Genomic DNA, 13,902 nt, shown 5'->3' with positions numbered 1-13,902 from the left:
TGTTAAATCTTATGAATTCAAAGCATGTGCTGTAGCTCCCATCCAGACAGTACAGTATCAAAATCAGTTGTAGGATAACTTTATGGGGTCTACTTAAGACATCTCTCTAGCCCTCGGACCCGGTGAAATATTAACCTAAGTCTGTCACATCATATGAATACAACTATAAAGATACAATGTGCTTGTTCCCAGCATTAGCACAACACTTTGCGTAGGTTAGTGTGTTACTTGTGACGATATAAACTAAATATAACGTCTAAATAGCAAAAAATTGCCGGTGCAACACGGATGTCTTCTACTTGATGATTTTATTTCTTAAGGTGCATAACAATGACTAACGTTTCGATGCAAAGTTACATCTTCACCACTCTGATGAAGATGTAACTTTGCATCGAAACGTTAGTCATTGTTATGCACCTTAAGAAATAAAATCATCAAGTAGAAAACGTTTTATCGCAACTTTCTTCTATTTACTTGCTGTCCCGCCTTGGTTGCACCGGATTGTTGTGGCCTGCAGAAGCGCAGAGAACTCCCCCTTTTTTCCTTAAATATAACGTCTCTTTCACTCAAAAAAATGTCTAATGTCGAAGTGGAAATCAAGAGAATAGTGGCAGCGCCACACCAGTTACAGAACAACATGCATCTCAGTGTCAGTCCAAATTCCGCACAATAAGCAGTTTGAACTCACTGATGATGCCATTTATTTTCTAAGTGTTAGTATGCTCAGTGAAACTACTAGTTTCAATAACATAAATATGTGCAGAATTTAGACCGTCAAGACGGCCGACGTTTATGCGCCAATAAAAGAAAATAGAAATACATGAATACATTTAGATTAAAAAGCAAGAATTGTATGAAAACAGGTTGTTGACGAGTCTCGAAGCTCAAGTCTGAAGTGTTTAGGGTCGAGTCTGAGTCAAGTCTGAAGTCAGCTGTTTGTGCGACTTAAGTGCGACTCGAGTCCAAGTCTCAGACTTGAGTCCCCATCTCTGCAATGTGATACAGGAGAGAGGGAACCCGGAATAGCAGCCATGAAGTCCTTTCACACTGCCCATGCCGCAATCAAGCAATTACAGACGCCTGCCCGGTAGCTCCTCCCTGAGAGACACAGACACAAACAGACCAAGATGTAGACATGAAACATGTCCCCATTCAAACTCTGGAAAACAAATGTAGTATTAATGTTTTATCTTTACTCAATTTGACAGGTTACGTAAATTAAGGGTATTAAAAAAATTAACACTTTTTCACATATTCAAATATTACCTGCACTCCTCCTCTTCATTTTCACTGGTGTCTGGACTGCTGAAATCACTTTCATTCTCCTGCTTATCTTCCAGTTCTACAGCAGAGCCCTGAGGGCCTAAAATAGCCTTGTATTGAAGGAGCACCTCTTTCAACATGTCCGAAACTTCAGACAGTTGTCTTCTGCAGAGACAGGAAAGACCCTTGTTTCGCTTGTCTGCACGTGAAGGAAAAAAAATCCAAATTACCATGACATATCCACTTGCTTTGTAATATTTGTTATAACTCACCAAAATTAGACGGTCAGTTTAATGTTTTTCAACTGCTTTCTAGTAAGATACATCTCTTGTTAGGTAAAATTCAAGTATGGTTTTGCTTTATCACCATCGCTTCCTTGTTTGATTGGCAGTGTTGTGCCTAAACTCGTTCATATTTTGGGTGAACGTGAACTGAACGAATGTTACTGTGAACTCCTTCATTCTGGTGTCTGTGAACTGCACGCTCTCTCAGTTTAATTTCGTCCAATAGGGGGCCAGATTTCTATAGTGCCTTCCAGGCCAAAACCAGGGCTAAAAGACAACGTAAACAGGCCTTCATATGTAGCGGAAAAAAACGCCCAATCTGGCAACACCAGCCACCAGTGTCTCACCGCCTCATGCGTCATCAAAACAAAAAGCAGCGTGGAGGCGACGAAGCAGCAAGGAGGCTTCGTATGATCATTTAAACGAGTTTTATGACGAGGTCGGTGAGGATGAGAAAAATCTGACATTTCTGTGCAAACTTTGCCCGCTGGCTTTCAAAAAGAAAATCTGCACTTCTATGGAGTTATATTCCTATCTTTAATCAAGAGCGCATTCTTTCAATTTGAGAGCATTTCTCACTGATATTACGTTCAGATTTTGTAATAATTTCCCTCAAAACCTTGCTCTCACACTCAAATAGTCACTGCTCGCGCTTGGATTTGCTCTGCTTGTGCTCAAAGTTTGTGCTCGCGCTTGGATTTTCTCTGCTTGTGCTCAAAGTTTGTGCTCGCGCTTGGATTTGCTCTGCTTGCACTCAAACTTTCTGCTTGGACTCAGATATGTTGTTGTTTGGACAGATTTCCTGCTCTCAGCTTTGAACCTTCTCCTCGCACTCAGGCTGATTCTGCTCACTTGCAAAGTTTCTGCTCTCGGATTTCTCCTGCGCTTGGATTTTTGTGTGTTATAACCCTATCAAAAGTCAACAACCAATAGAATGCCAGCTGTAGTGTTGACCAATGAAATGATCCCAACCCCGTTTGAGGGTGCGGTTCACTTTACTTTAGAACGTCTGTTGAGGGCGGCTGTAACCTGACTGTAACCAAGTTTATATATCCCGCCCCGTTTATAGCTTTATTATAAGTATATGTCAACAATGTGCACAGAATGGTCGACGCACTTTCACCTGCACCGGCCAGGAAACGGGAGAAAGCTTTGAAGTGGGACGTATGAAGTTATGTCCACAACTACGAGGGTGAGTAACATAACTTAAGCACCTAGTTAGCTAGCTAGCTAGCATATGGCCTAGCTTGATGTCCAGAAACAAATAGAGGTGGTTTAATGTACCTAAACAATGATCAATGATTACCAAATTTCTCTCTCATATTGCTCCTCATAACCACTGAAAACTGTCAAAAAAATCTAACCCAAAGTCCAATTATTATGGACGTTATGTGACTGATAACTGATTGATATCTGATTGATCATTGTTTAGGTACATTAAGTTACCACGTTAAGCTTTTCACGTTAAGCGTTAGAATGTCCCGGCTGCTGTTGAGGGAAACTGTAGTCTATAACTTCCTGAGCGTAATTATCGTCCATTTTTGCCCCTTTACATAATAAATATGGCTATGAAATGGAACATGAAATACATAAATGAGGCAATACATATATAGGCATTAGTCATTATAGTTAAATAGCCTAAATACATATGTTGTACTTATATTTATTTCCGGGGACTTTTATTTATTCCGTCTATTTATATGCACGTTATATTCAAAGGAAGTTTAGTTATCTCACAGGCTCAGACTAAAAGCAGCAGCAGCAAGCCTGCCTGACATCAGTGCATAGCATATCACTGCAAAGTAAATAAAATATGAATAAATCACGAGCGCGGTAGATTCCCAGGTCAGCTAGAGCGGGTAACGCAGCTCTGCAGACGGACCAGAGTCAGTCAGCACCGGGGAGCGAACCGCGGGGACCAAGCTCACAGGGCTGGTAGCTAGCTGCTAGCTAGCTGCAGCAGCTAATATTAGAATATTAGACCCAGCACCGGAGGTCTGATCCCCATGATTTAAAACGAAAATCAAATAACCATTTGTTTTTTAATACCTGTTTATGAAATGAAAATCAAAAGTACACGGACCCAGTCTGTTAAGTACAATTTCACCACTAATAAAACAGATCTAGAGATGATATGCTTTATTTGCAACTTAAATGTAATTTTTTAAATTAATACAAAGCAAACTGAGCAGAAAGAACAAGTATTGTGTTGGTTTGTTTCTCTTCTTCCAGGTGTGACTTAAGTACCCGTTGAGCTGCATCACAGCTGCACTATGTGCATGGACCTGTGCCAGTCAGCACATCACTCACCTGTGTGCAGAGGACAGGCAGCAGTAGCACAAACCAAGAAGGTTGGCAAGTCTGATAATAATGCAATTGTAAAAATAATAATAATATAATAGTAAAATCATGTTACATACACTTATGTTTCTTGCTTAAATTCACAGGGTGCACAACCAGGCCTGGGAGAGAAAATTACTGATGTCCACAAAACCAAATCAGAGAAGGTAAGGTAAGATAGTAATGATGTTAAAGCAAGCTATGTACACCTAATATAATACGTGTTGATGTCTATGAATCTGTCTTTAATAGGAGCATACTATACAAAGACAACAGTGGAGAGTTCCTGGATCGGTCTGTCCTCAAAGTGCCAGAGATCTACAAGGACTTCACCCTTTTCTGCACCATCAGCGTATAATCAAAGTGATAAAAGAGAGAACAAATTATTGTTTTCTCTGTTGACATGAATAGGTGCCTGTAATGTCTGTCCATATATTCAATCAATTCAATAAATGTTGATAAGTATCACTGCTATTTCTTAAATCATTGTAGTTTTTCAGAGCAATAAGATACAGATTATTAAAACCATGTTCACATTTGCAACAAATTAAAACCCTGATCAAGGCAAATTGTTTTTTCATGTTCCATAACATTTATAAAAAAAACCCAGTACAATTAAATTTACCAGAGCTGACACTTTGTAAATAGCTTTAATTTACCTTGTCAAAACAATGAGTAATTCATAACAAATTGCACAATATTTGACACAAAACCTTAAAAGTGTATGGTTCATACTACGGTGAAGCAGTACAATGTGCCTATAGGATTTACTGTAGCAGGAACATTGATATTGGCAAACAGATGACCCAGGTTCAGGTGAGTTTGTGAGCAGGGTTATGAATAAAGATAAGATAAGGCTAGTGTTCACAAGAGGGATGATTCAGGTATGGCAACACAAATTAAGAATAATTCAATTAAATAGGAGGTATGTACAACTAGTAGAAGATAAATTAACTATACAAGAGCAATTAAGGTAAAGTTTTGAGGTGGCAAGCTAAAGTATAGTCAATAGCATGGAGTCAAGTCAACAGTGTACACCAGAATAATATATACTGTGATTAAGTAATGATACTTACTGTTGTCTGTACTAATATAACACAAAAAATAATACAGTGTTTGATGCAGTATGGAGAACAACCAAGTCCCATATGAACCCAAGAGACTTTAAGTGCAGCTGTTGATGATGTTCACTACAAACAAAACTTGCAGATGGTTGTAGTCTGTAGCCAGTCATACAGTAGGTAGATCTGGAGCAGATGGTTGTAGTCTGTAGCAAGCCGTACAGTAGGTAGATCTGGAGTAGCAGGGTGAATTCTAGCTATCATGGGTTGGTGATATGACACACACAGATCAACAGGGGTCAAACCCCTCAGCCCCACCTGGATGAAAAGAAAGTAAAACAAAATACTTGTTTTTTCAGTTCAGTTTGCTTTGTATCAATTAAACAAATAACTGCTATTTAAGGAGCAAATAAGAAACCATATCATTTCTAGATCTGTTTTTATTATAGTGATAAAATTGAACTTAACATTACGTTTTATACAGATTGCTATGAATCTATTTTCAAACTAATGTTATATGAAGGAATGAAGACTAAATTCTGATGAACAACAAACAACAGTGATGCAAAAACTGACACAAACAATCCAGTTTCTTGTGTTCTTTCAGTTATATTACAGTTTAGGTTTTACTACTGGCTCTAACATGAAATTAGCCAAATCCCAGGAACATGGTTAACCAAACGAGGAAAAAATACAAAGTAGGGTCATCACATATACACACACTGTCCGTCATATGTCGTTCAATCTAGCTAGCTATACAATAAAGAACATATATTTGTTTCCGGACATCAAGCTAGGCTATATGCTAGCGCCATATGCTAGCTAGCTAGCTAGGTGCTTAAGTTATGTTACTCACCCTCGTAGTTGTGGACATAACTTCATACGTCCCACTTCAAAGCTTTCTCCCGTTTCCTGACAGGTGCAGGTGAAAGTGCGTCGACCATTCTGTGCACATTGTTGACATATATTTATAATAAAGCCATAAACGGCGCGGGGATATATAAACTTGGTTACAGTCAGGTTACAGTCGCCCTCAACAGACGTTCTAAAGTAAAGTGAACGCACCCTCAACGGGGTTGGGATCATTTCATTGGTCAACACTACAGCTGGCATTCTATTGGTTGTTGACTTTTGATAGGGTTATAACACACAAAAAATCCAAGCGCGCAGGAGAAATCCGAGAGCAGAAACTTTTTCAACTGAGCAGAATCAGCCTGAGTGCGAGGAGAAGGTTCAAAGCTGAGAGCAGGAAATCTGTCCAAACAACAACATATCTGAGTCCAAGCAGAAAGTTTGAGTGCAAGCAGAGCAAATCCAAGCGCGAGCACAAACTTTGAGCACAAGCAGAGAAAATCCAAGCGCGAGCACAAACTTTGAGCACAAGCAGAGCAAATCCAAGCGCGAGCAGTGACTATTTGAGTGTGAGAGCAAGGTTTTGAGGGAAATTATTACAAAATCTGAACGTAATATCAGTGAGAAATGCTCTCAAATTGAAAGAATGCGCTCTTGATTAAAGATAGGAATATAACTCCATACACTTCAGTCACATCCACAGCAGACCTGATTGGATATGAAGATGAAATCTGACGCATAGTTTCAGTGTTAAAACTGAAAATAATTGCTGTCTGTGGTTCTATATGGTCTGTGGGAATAATTTTGAAAAATAATAGCTTGCAACAACATATGGAAAAAAAAGAACTATGAAGTTCATTTTTGGAACTTAGTTCAAAATGTTGAAGTATGAACTATGAACTGAACTAGTTCATTTTAAAATTTGTGAACTGAACTTTGAACTAGTTCATGTAGAAAGTGAACTTTCCCAACACTGTTGACTGGTATGATTACAAAGATGAAACTCGCCTTCCTCTGCAGTTTTTCTTTTAAGAGTTGCCTGCAACTTCTGCAACAATGAGCAGTGCTGGGCCATCTCCTGAACTAGTATTGTCCTCTCCTCCTCCAGTCTCATTTTCAGCATGGCTTTGTTAAATATTTTTAACTTGTCTTCAATTTGTGCTACAACAGAGATAAAGAAAATGTATAAATAACAATCCTGACTTGAATCATTACAACATAAATCAGAGGCCTCAGAAACTCAATTACCGCTGCCATGAACCTCCCATGGCCATGTTGGGGACGGGTTGTCTCCTGATAGCGACTGCTCCACTTTATTAACGTCAATTGTCATGGCAGGCTCATGACTGTTGTAGGTCTCTATGTCTTTCAGTAGCAGTCTCTTGCTCTCAGCAATTTTCCTCCGCAGGTGTTGACGGAACTTGCCACTATCTGTAAAGACATGAAGCAGAAGGTAAAAATAGTGACCCAAAATACAGTGAGCAATTATCTATAGACAATGTAATTATACCATTTTGGCGGTATAGAGCCTGCTTCCGCTGCCTCACGTTAAGGTAACGTCCCTCAATGGACTGCTCTAGGGAAGTACCTGTTGTGTCTGGAAACACAACACAAAAACACAATAGTGTACAGAAGGACGAGTTGGGAGGGGGTGGGTGGCAAAAAAGGCTTACAGAGATAGTGGCAAGCAGTATAGTAAGCAGTAGGCAGCTTAAATATCATGATGTAAATGATCGCCGCCAATGAAGAAACACAAAATTAAACATGTTATTGGTTTAAACTTACTACCAGCTGCCCATTCCCTCACATCAGACAACCACACTGCTTCATCGGTGCAAGCCAAGCTTTCTTTAAGCTCTGCTAGACTTGCAGTCTCCTCCTGAAGCCTCTTGCAAGTCTAATGTGACAGTTAAACAATACAGTTACACAAAGCTACACAATAACCACAAATTGAAACCATATCCAGAAGACACAACTTCACATATCTTGCAGACAATGCCCGATGTAGTGTTGTGATTTTTTTGTCATTCCAGGCCATAGCATGGATTGTAAGCATATCCACACGTGCTGTTGAGAGTAAATGTTGAATAAATGTCATGCAATAAGCAATAAAAAATATGACATTAGAAGAGAAATACTACAAATACTACAATCACCTCCTTTCGACATGTATTTAGTCAATAATAAATAACAACAGTGCTTAGGTGAAATAAATGGAAATAATAGTACAATTAACCTGTGGATGCAATACAATACAGTTATCAAATCAAGTGCATAAACATATTTCACATGGTTCAACCCCATAATGGGCTCATTATCTGGATACAAGTATATGTTACTTAAGTCTACCAGCAACACAACTTGATTTCTTGACAATGATGTATAACCAATTACTATTATACCAATTATTATTATTATTATTATTATTATTATTATTATTATTATTATTATCATTAGCTGAGGCTTTAGGACGCCCTCCACGCCTCCCCCTTGGCTTGCCAAGCCCTAAACACACCCTTTTTGGGATTGGCGGAGGCGCAACTTGCCTCTGCTCCTCGGATTCTTTCTGGGGATTGATGTAAAAATCACGATTAGTCTGTTGATGCAATGGATATGAAAGAAACCTCAACATAGTGCGTTAGTAAGGTGCGGGACAACCTAATTGTCCCTGGGTATATTCATATATTACATGAATAGTGTATTCATAAAGTGTCACTGTTGTAATTGTTACAATTCCTACAACTATCGATGAAATAGGGATATATTTGAATAGGGGCGGGCATTGTCTGGAGAATGAGGGTGTGGGTGGGGGGGCAGGTACTCTTATCATACACTTTATACCTTATATATTTTGTGAAAAAACATTTCAAGAAAGAATCCTTGATCAATGCATTAAGTTTGGCTGGACCAAGGAGTTCAAAAGTTAACACCAACTCTACACCCATTTCATAGAAAATGTTTGACAGTTGAGATGCAATCACAGACTGAATGAGTCTGAGGTACCTAGGCTTATATAATAGGCTTATAAAATAGCATGACAATGACAATAGCCCAGCAACATACTTGACTAATATAAATTTGCATGCATTTCATAGAGTTAGCTACATAGGCTACGTGTTCATGAAGTTGCAAATAATTTCAGCCTACCTTACTCAACGAGTCCAGAGGAAGTATGCAATGAGCGGGCGCAGCGGCACCATTATCCGGATCCAGGCGCTTACATTTTTATGAAGCTGACATTGCAGTGGGAGTGTCTTTTTCGGCTATTCTAATATATTATTGAAAGTGAAAATAATAAATGAATTAATTAAATTCAGTTTCATTAAAAAATAATAATAATAAAAAAAATTATTAATAGGCTAGGTCTGCGAGATTACCCCCACCCCCACCAAACACAGAACATACCGCATTGGTCGCGGCGACGTAGGACCTGCCCGCCGGCCGAACCGGGCAAACAATACATGAGACAAATACATTAAACTATATTTTATTATTATTGCTATCTTTATTGTTTAAATCATCAAATACAACGTTAGACAAAAACATCAATATTACGAAAAGTATATATTTGTATCTGTCCTATTCGCCCAGCGGTAAATATTACGTCACTTCCGGACTATTCTACTTATTTTTTAAGTTACTGGAACAAAACTGAGCAACGTGTTGTTGCCTGGTTGTTGCTGGTGACAAAACCACTGATTAGCTATATATATTTATTACATGGCTTGCTTGAATTCTAATTTAGAATGCGGTCTGTTATTTTCTTGATAACAGACCGTTGCTAAGTATAACACACCGTTGCCATGCATAGCAGAGCGTTGCCATGGACGCAGTTCTGCTCGCTCTGGAGGAGAGCTATCAATCGATCCGCTGAAAGAAGATTGGCGTCGGGGTCCTGATCACCCTGTCGTTGTTGTATTCGCTGTAACAACCGCTACAACATGATCCCTTACGTACATTGAAGCGATACTGGCGTTATAGACCCGCTGATCGCCGTCTGATTCTGTGAATGAATGCCCGCATTGCATCGTGGGACATCGGCTTTAATGCGCCAACTTGGCTCATATCGTAGCCTACTGTTCTGTCTTATTTACTGTAATATTTCACCGGTAATAAGACCGAAATAATATTATTAAAATAAAGAAATGCATACCATGATAACAGCTAAATAAATGTTGATAGATGTAGCGTTATAGTTTTAAAAATATCAATAAACAACAAAGCAATCCAGCTTTACTGGCCGAAATAGACCGAAATAATAGCATTAAAAGAAATACATATAAACCGTGATAAGATCTGGTGAATAAATGTTGATTAAAACAGCGATTATTTGGCTAAAAATACCAATAATATCAAAGCTGTATCCAGCTTCTCTGCTGCAGCCCGACTGGCAGAAAGTTTCGTGCTGTGATTACGTAAGATGCTTCCCATTAAAATACATTAGTTTAAGAAATGTGATCCCAACACGTAAATCTTCAAAATAACGTGAGGGTATCACGGTCGTTCTTTCTAGCGTTCCTGCGTTTAAAGGTGAACCGTTAGAAGTTGAGGGCAGAAGGTGATGGATTTTATCTCTAATTGTTATAATTTTATCGTTAAAGAAGCTCATCACTACTCAGAGCTAGAGGAATATATGGCTCAGTAGAGCTGTGGCTATCTGTCAGCCTGGCTACAGTGCTGAAAAGAAACCTTGGGTTGTTCTTATTTTCTTCTATTAGTGATGAGTAATAGTCTGATCTTAGGGCCTTCCTGGCCTCTATAGGTTTTGAGACTTTCTTGCCAATCCAAACGAGATTCTTCCACTTTGGTGGAACGCCATTTACTTCGAGGTTTCGAGGAGATTTGTTTTAATTGGAGTTTGGGAGTTATACCAAGGTGCTAGTTTCCTTTGCTTCATCATCTTCTTTTGAGGGGAACGCGAGGTCTAAAGTCGTCCGTAGGCAGGTCGTAGCACTGTCTACAAATGTATCAATTTGAGAGGGACTGAGGTTAACATAAAGGTTCTCTGTAATGTTAAGGCATGACATAGAGTCAAATGCTGTTGGAACATCTTCCTTAAATTTAGCTATAGCACTGTCAGATAGGCATCTAGTGTAGAAGCTTTTATCTAATTTAGTATTGTCAGGTAGTAAGAATTCGAAAGTAATTAAAGAATGATCTGATAATACCGAATTCTGCGGAAATATTATTAAATCCTCAATTTCAATTTCCTTGACCAACTTTAAACAGGACAAGGAGCAACTACGATACACCAATAAGTGGCATTTGAACACCCCAATTTGGCACAACATACACTTAATGTCTGGTAACAAACCTTTTGTTTATAACCAGTGGAGTGACAGAGATATTTATACTCTAGACCAGCTATTCAATGAGGAAGGTATGTTAAGTTTTGAAAACCCGAGAGCTAGCTTTGAGATCCCTAGGACATCCTTCTTCCTTTATCTTTGCCTAAGATCAGCCCTAAAATGTTATGGAGTACCACGGGGAAACAGTCTTGAGACACACCCAATCATTAAATGGCTTGTTGATTTTCCTGTGAGAGGATTAGTGTCCAGGAGTTATGCTAAATTAATACAAGCATCCATAGGAGAACTCCCAGTAGTAAAGAAATGGGAGCAAGAGCTGAGCCCGGAGGGGAACGTAATTAATTGGGAGACAGTTTGTGACAACATTTCCCACTGTTCTAAGAACCCAAATCACCAGCAGATCCACTTCAACATATGCCATAGGACATATTGGACGCCTCAGAAGAGATACGTCTCTAAAGCCATTCCTACTCTCTATTGCACATTCTGTCAACCTGAACAAACTGGAACTTTCTTGCAAATGGTCTGGGAGTGTGAACAGGTACATGAGTTTTGGAATAAAACAACATCAATAATAGCTGATGTGATAGGATGTTGAATTCCTATTGACCCGATTGTTTTGTTTCTTAATATAGAGCTCTCTTTCTTTTCTCTGACTGTGTATATGTTATACTCTTTTACAGCTCTGCCAAGTCCAGCACCGTCTGTCCCTTTAGATGTCCCACACCAGCCTGCAGCCTCTGTCCCTGGCTATGCTCAGGATGTAGCGCAGTGGAACTGCTCCCACCAGCAGAAAATTTGGATGAAGACTGAGCTGGAGGCGTTGGGGCTGTGGCCGGGGTCACGTCCTGTTCGTCATGCTATGAACATGCTGTCCTTGTGGCGTAATCCACCTCAGCCTGAGCTCATAGACTCAATCTCTGAGCTGCCATCACCTAAATACTGTCAGCTTCATCCTTTTTTCATTTGGAAGCCGGAGCACACAATCATGGAGAGGGTAAGGAACAATTACATCTTGCCCTGCCTTCATGATTGTCCCAACCCTCAGGTAGCTTCTTCTGGCGTTGGAAGGCCAAGAGTTATCATTGGCACCAGCGGCCAGTACTATATTTTAGCCTCACGGCTCACCTGCAAGGCCTGTAGGAAGTACTGGCATGCTGACAAGCCCCAGTGGCTGGAGAAGCTACCAGAGCGCTTCAGCAACATTGTTCCGGCTTTCCTAACTCACAAAAAGGCCATCTGCAAGTCAGTAATGGGTGAGATGAGGCGCAGCGGCAGATCACCGGAGGACATGGCTAAGCAGCTGACGGAGGCGCTCCACCTTAAATATGAGAGAGCCCACCTGGCCTACCTGCTCAGTGTGCAGAACGTCAGGGATGCTGAGGCAGGAGTTTACGGCCAGAGAACCATCACTGGGCTTCTCAGACAGGCAGACACTCCGGCTCCATTCGGTGGATACTCAGATGCTGACGGCTGGTGTGGAGTGTCTATTTCTTCTCACTACCTGGTCGACTGCCTGGTCCGTGAGTTTCAACGGCAGGAGCAGCTCCTCACTCTGTTGCTACAGGGGACCTTTGGACAAGTACTCAGGTCAGATCACACACGCAAAGTGGCTAGGAAGGTGGTGCTGTCATCCGGCACAATGTCTTCCTATGCCATAATGAATGAGAACTGGATGATCTTGAGCTGGGTGATGCTGCAGTCGGAGTGCGATCGGTCCCTCTATCCTCTGTATGAGGGGCTGTCTCGGCGCTACATTGCAGCTGGAGTGAGGAAGGCAAGCTACCAGTGGGTTGACAGGTATAAATATAAGTTTAAATTAAATGTATATACTTGTTTTTATGTTGTTTTGTTTGTTGTTGTCTTCATGTCCATTTTGTATTACTTAATTTGCAGTTTATTGTGTAATCTGACTCTCCTTGTTAATAGTCCATATAAATAAAAAAAAACACAAATTATATAGTAAACTTAAAGTATATCCTTTTAAACTGTAAATATAATAAGACTCACTGTGTACAAAACATATTGTAGTGGCTCTAATGAAATTCATTTTCAATGTTTTAGGGACTGCTGTGCTGCCTTCAAGGTCCTGGACCCTGGTCATCAGGAGCACCTGCTGTGGGACTGCTGGAGGACATCAGAGGCCACCGTGGCGAAGGCGACCTCTGGCAACCTGGCCAACAACAGTGCCTCGAGGAGCAAGTTTAACAAAGACATTGTCATCAAGTTAGACTTGTTTCACTGCATGAGGCGCTTTACCAGGGAGTGTGTGTCTGAACATCACCCTCTGTTCAGCTCCTTCTGCCAGTTCCTCTCTGCAGCTTTTGTTGTGGTGGACCAGAGGGATCTACAAAGGCTCACAGAGGCATACACCTTCTGTGGAATCTCTCCTGCAAATCCGACAAAGCAGCACATAAGAGAGCACTGCAGGACAAAGGTGCCACAGCCAAGGGAGCTGCTGCAGAGGGTTGAAGATGTGTTGCACCACTTCTACCTGGCAAAGGACGCCAATGATGTGCCCCTGTTTAAGGCGTCCATGCTGAAGTTGTGGAGGACCCAACGCGTCCACATCCTGAGAGGCTGCCTGAGCGACCCTGACGTCGGGGAGGGAATTCTCTACAGGTATGTATGGTGGCACCTTGCAGCTCAACTACAACAAGGGTGCAGGAGCCGCTGTACCTGTTTGGATTCCAGTGAAAGGCACCTCTCAGCAGGAGGGCTTCCACTTTCACCAAGCCCAGTGGGTGACAGGCAACCGGGTGTCCTGTGAACTTTTCCAGGCCCAGGCAATGA

At 40.7% G+C, this 13,902-nt stretch overlaps 1 protein-coding gene across 1 annotated transcript; it reads left to right on the top strand.

Annotated features, from left to right (window-relative positions):
* The first annotated feature begins 11,773 nt into the window (after positions 1-11,773).
* Positions 11,774-13,902, top strand: LOC120547155. Its single transcript, XM_039782625.1, has 3 exons — positions 11,774-12,909; positions 13,174-13,731; positions 13,890-13,902. Exons 1-3 carry the CDS (start codon positions 11,774-11,776, stop codon positions 13,900-13,902), a joined length of 1,707 nt encoding a protein of 568 aa, XP_039638559.1.

Source organism: Perca fluviatilis, chromosome 18, assembly GCF_010015445.1.
Source record: "Perca fluviatilis chromosome 18, GENO_Pfluv_1.0, whole genome shotgun sequence".
NCBI lineage: Eukaryota > Metazoa > Chordata > Actinopteri > Perciformes > Percidae > Perca > Perca fluviatilis.
This window is presented reverse-complemented; position numbering and strand designations above follow the sequence as displayed.

Excerpts from the sequence above, each read along its gene's own strand:
- LOC120547155 (XM_039782625.1), top strand. The coding sequence starts at position 11,774 with ATGTTATACTCTTTTACAGCTCTGCCAAGTCCAGCACCGTCTGTCCCT. Across the intron at positions 12,910-13,173 it reads AGCTACCAGTGGGTTGACAG|GGACTGCTGTGCTGCCTTCA; the intron begins GTATAAATATAA and ends TCAATGTTTTAG.